The sequence below is a fragment of the Ailuropoda melanoleuca genome, chromosome 16 (assembly GCF_002007445.2).
Source record: "Ailuropoda melanoleuca isolate Jingjing chromosome 16, ASM200744v2, whole genome shotgun sequence".
NCBI lineage: Eukaryota > Metazoa > Chordata > Mammalia > Carnivora > Ursidae > Ailuropoda > Ailuropoda melanoleuca.
This window is the reverse complement of record NC_048233.1, coordinates 76,293,945-76,302,941: the sequence shown is the minus strand read 5'-3', so window position 1 is coordinate 76,302,941 and position 8,997 is coordinate 76,293,945. Positions and strand designations below refer to the sequence as shown.

The window sequence follows — 8,997 nt, the reverse complement described above, 5'->3', positions numbered from 1 at the left end:
CTTACTCATTGTCGTGACAATCACCACCAGCAGAGCCCTGGGCTCTCCCATGTATTTCTTTCTGTCCTTCTTGTCCTTCATAGACACCTGCTGCTCTTCCACCATGGCTCCCAAAATGATGTTTGACTTACTCGCTGAAAAGAAAACTATCTCCTTCAGTGGGTGCATGACTCAGCTCTTTGCAGAGCATTTCTTTGGAGGAGTTCAGATCATCCTGCTCACGATATGGCCTATGACTGCTACCTGGCCATCTGCAAGCCCCTACACTACAGGCTCACAATGAACAGACAAATGTGTGGCCACCTGGTGGCCATGGCCTGGGCTGGGGGATTCCTTCATGCTCTGATTCAAATCCTTTTTATACTCTGGATGCCCTTCTGAGGCCTCAATGTCACTGACCACTTCATCTGTGACCTTTTCCCTCTGCTAAAACTCTCTTGCACTGACACTCACATCTTTGGACTTTTTGTTGCTGCCAACAGTGGGCTGATGTGTCTGATCATTTTTTCTATTCTTATCACCTCCTATGCCCTCATCCTTTATTCCCTAAGAATTCACAGTACTGAAGGACAGCGTAAGGCTCTGTCCACCTGCGCCTCCCATGTTACTGTAGTTGTCCTATTCTTTGTACCCTGTATATTCATGTACCTTCAGCCTATGGTCACCTTCCCCATTGACAAAGCAGTGGCTGTGGTTTATACTATGATAACACCCATGTTAAACCCTTTAATCTACACCCTCAGAAACTCAGAGGTGAAAAATGCCATGAGGAAGCTCTGCAGCCATAGAGTAATTCTTGGTAACTATTCATGTGACTAGAGAAGAAAAAAACAAAAAACTTTATTCATCTTTTAAGAACAAGTAGGACTAATACAAAAGATGATGGTCTTAAAATATGTGAGTTTAGGATATCAGTGGTGGGTGATGTTTGCACAACAATATACATGTCCCTAATGACACCAAACTGTACATTTGAAAATGGTTAAAAAGGTAAATTCTAAATTAAGTGTATTTTACCACAGTTTTTTAAAAAAGAGATGGGGCACCTGGGTGCTTCAGTCAGTTTAGCATAAGACTCTTGATTTCAGCTCAGATGGTGATATGAAGGTCATAAGAACCAGCCCCATGTCAAGTTCCACACTCAGCACAGAATCTGCTTCAGATTTTTTATCTCCCTCTCCACCCTTCCCACTGCTCATGCTAAATAAATAAATAAATAAATAAATAAATAAATAAATAAATATCTTTTTTTAAAATGATGGTGGGGAGGGACAAACTGTGAGTGAGCAAAATTTTTAACTATAGAGGAGAGAGCTGAAGGCCGTGACTCCCTTTCTAGTTCTAGATTTCAGGAGAGTTCACTTTGGTTTTAAAGGTAAAAGTTGATTTTTCAAGATGATTCTGTGCAGGATTTCACCCGGCTCTTCAACATCTCAGAAGCTGAGGGAGTGAAGGTTGTAGTGGAGCCTCCTTTCCACAGTGTTTCTATCCTCTACCTCTGAATGCCTTTTTTATAAAATTTGACTCAGTGCGATTTTCTCAACACCTACCATGTGGAAGCACTGGTCTTTATTGTAAATCTCCACAATTCCTTCTGTGTGGGATAGAGAGAAAAGCTATATTCCCATGAAGAGATCATGAGGATCTTTCATCTAATCTCAGTAGCTGAGAATTCTGCCATCTGAGTCTCCTTTGTAGGCCAATAATAAAAATGTCAGTCTCCCAGACTAACATGGCACATAACCTTGACAACTGGCATTTCCATTCTCAGGGCAAGCATATTAGTTAGAACAAACATGTTTTCAGTAAGAAATCCAATCTCTGAACTTGGACCTATGTCTAAAACCACCCCCTATCCTGTGCCGGACTCAACAATGTCAAAATGAACAACAAAGCCCTATCAGCAAGCTTTCCAACTTCTCATACGAAAATCTCATCCTAAACTATAGACACAGACACATCTTTAACCAAAGCACAACTGCATTTCTAAAACTGGCCTCTAATGATGTTTGTGAGTACCAATGGGGAGTAAGCAAAAGATGGTGGCTGAAGCTTCCAGCAAAGATTCCAACAGGACCAATTACTAATCCTCTGAGGACTTGAGAGGTCAATGCATTACCAAAGTGCAGGCACTTTGTCAAAGTCTATTTAAATATTTCTCTAGAGCCTATGAAGAAATAATTACAGGACATTTAACTAAATGACAGAGGCAGAGCATATATCAACAAGATTAACATTTATATGGGAGACAACTCTCCCAAGCTTAGTAGGTTAAAGGGGGGGCTTAATCAGGAATAAAAAGAATTCTCTCTATACCGCAAATGGCTTGTTGGGAAACATAAATCTGGCAGGATTTGAAAAAAATATATATCTAATCAAGTGGATCTGATGCACTTATATATTTTATAGTTCCATATACTAGATTTTTCTGACTTGAAGTTTTTAATTTGTTCCCATTATTTTTACTTTAGAATAAATATAGTTCTGAGATCTGAAAAATATATGTACTTTGAAGATATGTTTATACTTTCATAGAAGAAGAAGAAACTGAGTAGAAATTAAATCCTAGAACCACTGATGTTTCCTAACTAAAAAGTAAAGTCAGACTGATAATGGGAACCAAAATAAACTAAAATGACGAAGAAGACTGGGAGAGTTGTCTGAGAGAGAATTCCAGTGTCCCACTTGCTAGTTCATAGCCTATATTTACAGCTGTGGGGCTAGGCCCTCAGGAGAAGAAAACAATGACTGAGTGCAATCTAAAAACAGTGGAATCTATGATCAACTAGATCCAGGTCAGTAATAACTAAATTTTTCCCCAAAATTTTAAACAGATTAACTTAATTTACCCAAACTTTTTTCACCAAATAGTTTTTATAGCTAGATTCTGTGAACTGAAGGTGATCTTTTTCTCTGAAGATGAATTTTAACATGATGACATGAAAATACCTGTAGAAAATTTGTTCTCTATAAGGTTGCGACAGAAGATGCTGTTGAAAACTAGCAAGGTCACTTTTATAACATTGTGGTTAACATGTGTATAGAAGTAGATTTCATCAGTAGGTTTTTATAGGTGATTACATGAAATTGTTTCCCCTTTTCATGTTTCACTTCCATATTGCCACACTGAAGTCAGAACTTGTGGATTAAATCTATTAAAGATGATGAAGCACATAGTTGCCACCTATACCAGCCATGGATAGAGCAGAAACAACTCTAGAGACTGAACTTTCTGGAAAACAAAAGACCTCTTTCCTCACATATATTAAAGCTGAAAGGTCATGATGCTGCGTTCTGTATCCAGAAAATCTGATGAAAAATATGTCAGTATGATTTTTTGGCAGGGATTAGAGAAAGGAGAAAAATAGGGAACAAGGAATAAAATATCCTAGGATCTTTTGGAACATGTACTCACTATTGAAAATCCACATATGGATCATTCAAAAAAAGAATATATTCTTATCTATATTCAATTATTCCACCAATTAGCCTGAAAATTTCAAGTTCATCTAAATCACTAAACTTGTGTCAAAACAAAAATCTTACAAAACATTTCTGTCTCAACAAAAAGAAATTCAGGGAAACTCCATGACTCATTTAATTCCATTTCTAAAATGTGGCTAGGATTATATATCTATTATATAGCTTTATTCTTTATGTGATGAAAGACCAATTACACAGAAAATTCACTTGAGAAACACTGAGGACTTTTCATGCACTTTGTACCACTTTCATATCTGCATCCAAAGATGTGAGAAGAGTGAGTATGTATTAGTCATGTTGAGTCAGACACAACACGTAGGGCTGTTGAGTGAATGTAGCTCAAAGAGATGTAATAAAGATAGTTCCTTGGCATTATGAAGGGGAAACACTCCATCTGCAGTTCTCTTGGTGTGTGCATTCATTTCACAGAAAGGAATCCTAGCTCAAAGAATACTGCTGGTATAGAAATAGAAAGGATGGCACTTTCCTATCTGATACACAGTTGATGTTTTAAAGAATATTGTGTTCCTATACATATAAATATTCATGCTAATGGGCAAATATACTTCAAAATAATTGTTATTGATGAAACACTCCCAAAAAGAGTGAATGAAAGCCATCTGTAAGGTTTTAGAGCCAGAGTTTGGAAGTCAATCATAAGTTAACAGTCATAATAAAACATTGCTTTTATCCTAGTGTTAGTAACATAATGTCACTATTGAAGTTAAATGAATAAGAGAAATTTATCCATTCTTTATTATAACTATCTCCAAAGTAGTTGAGGTGAGTGGAAGGTCTGTCTCCATCAATCCCACAGGCTAGGACTTAAGAGGTGATGAAGAATTCACTGTTGAATTAAAAATGCTACTCAGAAATTTTTGTGATCTTTTCAGATGGAACATGTACTCATAACCCAAGCTGAAAACATGGAAAGCAGGAGCAATGTCACAGAATTCATTCTGCTGGGCCTGACCCAGAATCCAGAACTGAGGAAATTCTTATCTGCTGTGTTCTTAATCACCTACTTGATCACACTGGCAGGTAACCTGCTCATCTCAGTCACCATCTTCATCAGCCCAGCCCTGGCTTCTCCCATGTACTTTTTCCTGTCCTACTTGTCCATTATAGATGGTTTCTACACTTCTTCCATAGCACCCAAAATGATCTTTGACTTGATCTCTGACAAGAACACCATATCCTTCAATGGCTGCATGACTCAGCTCTTTACTGAACACTTCTTTGCTGGAGCTGAGATCGTCCTATTAGCTGTCATGGCCTATGACCGCTATGTAGCCATCTGTAAGCCCTTGCACTACATGACTATCATGAGCCCACCTGTCTGTACTTTCTTGCTGGGAATGGCTGGGATTATAGGCTTTCTTCATGGAGGGATCCAGGTTTTGTTCATGGTGCAGTTACCATTCTGTGGCCTCAATCTCATTGACCATTTTATGTGTGATCTAATCTCTCTCCTGGAACTAGCCTGTACAGACACTCACACCTTGGGGCCCCTGATCGCTGCCAACAGTGGATCACTATGTTTCCTCATTTTTTCTATACTGCTTTCTTCTTACATTGTCATCCTGTGCTCTCTGAGGACCCACAGCTCTGAAGGGCGTCGCAAAGCCCTGTCTACCTGTGCTTCTCATGTCACTGTTGTCATCTTATTCTTTGTACCTTGTTCATTCCTGTACCTGAGACCCATGACCTCCTTCCCTGCTGACAAAGCTGTGGCTGTGTTTTTTACCATACTAACTCCCATGTTGAACCCTTTAATCTACACCCTCAGAAATGCAGAAGTGAAAAATGTCATGATGAAACTCTGGGGGAAAATAATGAAAACTGATGATACATGAATCTTGTGATTAGAGTATTTACATAAAAATACCTAGTGATAGTTTGAGAAATTTGTTCCCCTTTTTAGTTGACTAAACTTGGGACAATAAACCACCTGTCCGGATCAGTTTTCTTCAGGGGCATATATACTGTGGGCAGGGTCAACGTACCCCTTAAGGCACAGTAGGCACAATGCCTAGAGCCCAGGATAATTTTATGAGTCCTTAAAATGGTAAAATTTATTTTAAAATAAGAAGGAAAAAATGAATATAGTCCAAGTCCAATTTGGAGTATAGCCATTGTTACACCAATGTGTTCATAATATATAATCTTTAATATTTTTTATGAAATAGAAGGACTCATGAGGACAAGTAACAAGGAGTACAAAAGTCATAACATTGTCCTGATTGTGTGTATGAAATAGTTCAGCAATATTCTTGAACACTCTTTATACCAGCTCTACAGCTAGAATGAGTTTTATTTTAAAAGAAGAAAAGTAACTATATATGCAAAAAAGCCAGGGAGTCATAAAGAAGTACTTTCATCCAAATATACTTTTTCTTATCTTCTACATCTGAGAGGTTAATAGAAATTCCCACACCACAGCAATAAAAACCTCTTTACATCTCACGATCCCAAGAAGAGAACACTTGCACACAAAGGTGCTTCTTAAAAATTACATCACAACCATTCCCTGTAGTATAAAATGGACTACAGAAGAATTAGAGGCAGAATTGGCTGATGCAAAAGAAATATAACTGATCAAGTCTGTAGAGTAAAGGCAGAAAATATCTATAAGTTAAAGTTATGCTTTAGATGTGGACAAAGGAAGAGTCTGAATAGCTGGGGCAGGAAATTACCAGTAATATAAGAACAAGTCTGTGTCACAAAATTGAACAATGACCATGGATCTGGATTACAGTAAATTCGTAACGCGTAAATAAAACTCAAGTAGACATTCAGAAATAGTCAGATGCTTTGAAGATAGAGATTAAGAGCTTTGGATCAAATAGGTTTGATTTCTCATCTTCTCTCCAGCGATAATCTCCCCTTCTTTATATAAGCAAGTTGCTTCATGTCTTTACTGATTTTTTTTAATCTGTAAAATGGAAATAGCATTGCATACTCTCTTAGGTTGTAAAAATTAAATGATTTATATTGAAAAAATGAATCAGCTAAAAATTAATGAAATTGCTCAGACATGGTTACACCCTTCAGCAATGTCACCAGCACAGAAAGTATGCCATGGACAACAGTTACTGACAAAAGGAGCGCAAGAACACCACTACTAACCATCATTCACTAACCAGGATCACAGGAGGACCAAATGTCTGTGCCACCTTCACTTCACTTCAAAATAAGTCATAAATGGCATCTGGTTATAAGTAGGGACAGCATAGCGGTGAATTACTACCTTGGCAAGGAAACTAATGGGACCTATGAGCAGATCTCTGGACACTAAAAGCTAGCCCACTGCCAACTCCTTCTTCTGGGACAAATGCCCTTCAACACCTCTGCAGTAACAAATGGGGGAGCTTGTTGGAACAACTGTGAGAAGTCTAAGCAGATCTTATTCAAAAGCTCTAACGATGGATCACTTTCTGCCTCTCTCAAAGGAGGAGAAGCAAGAGCCCAGTGGGAGAGACCAACAGACCTATCTCTGCACAGAGCTTGGGATTCCTGAGGAAGAGCTCAGAAACTTGTCTTCAGAAGGTGGTTTCACAGCCAGGCATTTGAATATCATGTGATGCTGACATGTCTCACATTCTCAGAAATTTATATCAGGTTAGATCTCACTCTACATGAAGGTCTTTTAAAAATAAATGTTTTCAAAACAAACAAATGAACAGACTCTTAATAGAACAAAGTGGTGGTTGCCAGAGGTGGTTGTGGGTCAGGGGATTAAAGGTCAAACATCATTATAAAATGAATATGTCAAGGGGTTTAAAAGCATAGCATAAAGAATATAATCAATAATATTATAATATTTTATGGTGACAGATGGGTGACAACACTTCTCTTGGTGAGCAATGAATAATGTATAGGACTCTTGAATCACTATGTGTACACCTGCAACTTCATAAAATTGTATGTCAATTACACTTCAATTATTAATTCTAAAAAATAGGTATTTTGCCATAGTTTCCTGAGTGACCATCTTCTCAATATATGCAAGCAACAGTATGTCTAAAATACCAAACTTATCTTTTAAAGATCTAGCTGTAGCTCCCAAGAAAGATGGGATGAAATAGGATAATGTAAAAATAAGGATCACAATGCCCAGGATGCTGATGTTGACAGCCAATGTTTGTTGAGCACTTTCTGTGAACAATGTCTTAACCAACCCACTCATTTATATGTTTTGGAAGCAGTAATTTCTGGCCTTCTTTCTTTAATTAATTTAAGTCTCTCACAGCGGAACCTAACTCTGTTTAAAATGTCCTTTACATATGACCAGAGGAGAAAAATCAGAAATACTGGACCATTAACGCAAACCCAAGTTGGCCTCCCTCAACATCTGCTTGCCTTAAACACATTCTTTCCACTTCCACATTTGCTGTATTCAAAAGAGCAAATCAAGCTCTGCAAGCTCTGTAACTCAACAAGAATCTACCTCCCATGATATAAGTCAGATTACAACTTGTCATATCCATTTGTGGCCACACAGAATATCTATTATTCACATTCTTTTTCCCACATGATTCATTGGCAGTACTTCTCAGGTCATTCGAAAAATGACCACATGGTTAATATAGCCCCCAAAACCCAAGCCAAGCTAAACCTGTAGTCATTTAGCCATAAATGGAGTCATCAATGTGTGACCTCACTTCTTTTCTCCAAATTATCCAGTTGGGAGTTCTTAGGTAGAACCTGAAAATCAGCAAGAAGACAAGTTCCTTTTATGGAGAAAGCAGTCCACAGCATTGTTCTAGAGTCAGTCTTTCATCAGTAACATATGAGAGAGGTAGTAAGGGTACTATCCCTTGTTCCAAAGTGGTTTCTTGAAAATAGTATTTCATTCTGCTCTGGAATCATGATCCACTTATAAGTGCTTCTACCTGTTTCTATTTATTACTATTTTGTCCCACAATCTCTCCCTATCATCAGACTTCCCAGCTCAACGATGCTATTTTTCCACAGAGCTGACTATAACATAAGCTGTGTTAACACATCTTTGGGCACACACCCAGGCAGATATCCTAAACTCTGATAGGAAACGAATCAAAGGACTGATCTTGACACCTGATAATGGGGCTACATTTGCAGTTGAAATGAAGTTATGATCAATCTTAAAATATCTTAGGAATCCATAATTTCAAATTTAACTCCAAAGATACTATGTCTTGGGCATCAATATTAACTTCTTGACCACTCTCTCACACCATACACAAAGATAAACTCCAAATGGATGAAAGACCTCAATGTGAGACAGGAATCCATCAAAATCCTAGAGGAGAACATAGGCAGCAACCTCTACGACATCAGCCTAAGCAACCTTTTTCATGACACATCTCCAAAGACAAGAGAAACAAAAGATAAAATGAACTTGTGGGACTTCATCAAGATAAAAAGCTTCTGCACAGCCAAGGAAACTGTCAAAAAAACTAAGAGGCAGCCCACGGAATGGGAGAATATATTTGCAAAGGACACTACAGATAAAATACTGGTATCCAAGAT

At 37.9% G+C, this 8,997-nt stretch overlaps 2 protein-coding genes across 2 annotated transcripts; both read left to right on the top strand.

The window, feature by feature from the left end:
• Position 1: 1 nt before the first annotated feature.
• Positions 2 to 819, top strand: LOC109488486 (olfactory receptor 4C5-like; the record flags this gene model as incomplete). The annotated part of the gene is given in 2 exon segments (XM_019793192.2): positions 2 to 218; positions 221 to 819. Coding segments are annotated over 2 exon segments (816 nt in total), but the record flags the coding sequence as incomplete, so codon positions are not given.
• A 3,590-nt stretch (positions 820 to 4,409) lies between these two features.
• Positions 4,410 to 5,339, top strand: LOC105234757 (olfactory receptor 4C45-like). The gene has a single exon (XM_002930388.2). The coding sequence runs from the start codon at positions 4,410 to 4,412 to the stop codon at positions 5,337 to 5,339; it is 930 nt and encodes a 309-aa protein (XP_002930434.2).
• The last annotated feature ends 3,658 nt before the right edge of the window (positions 5,340 to 8,997 follow it).

Excerpts from the sequence above, each read along its gene's own strand:
- LOC105234757 (XM_002930388.2), top strand. The coding sequence starts at position 4,410 with ATGGAAAGCAGGAGCAATGTCACAGAATTCATTCTGCTGGGCCTGACC.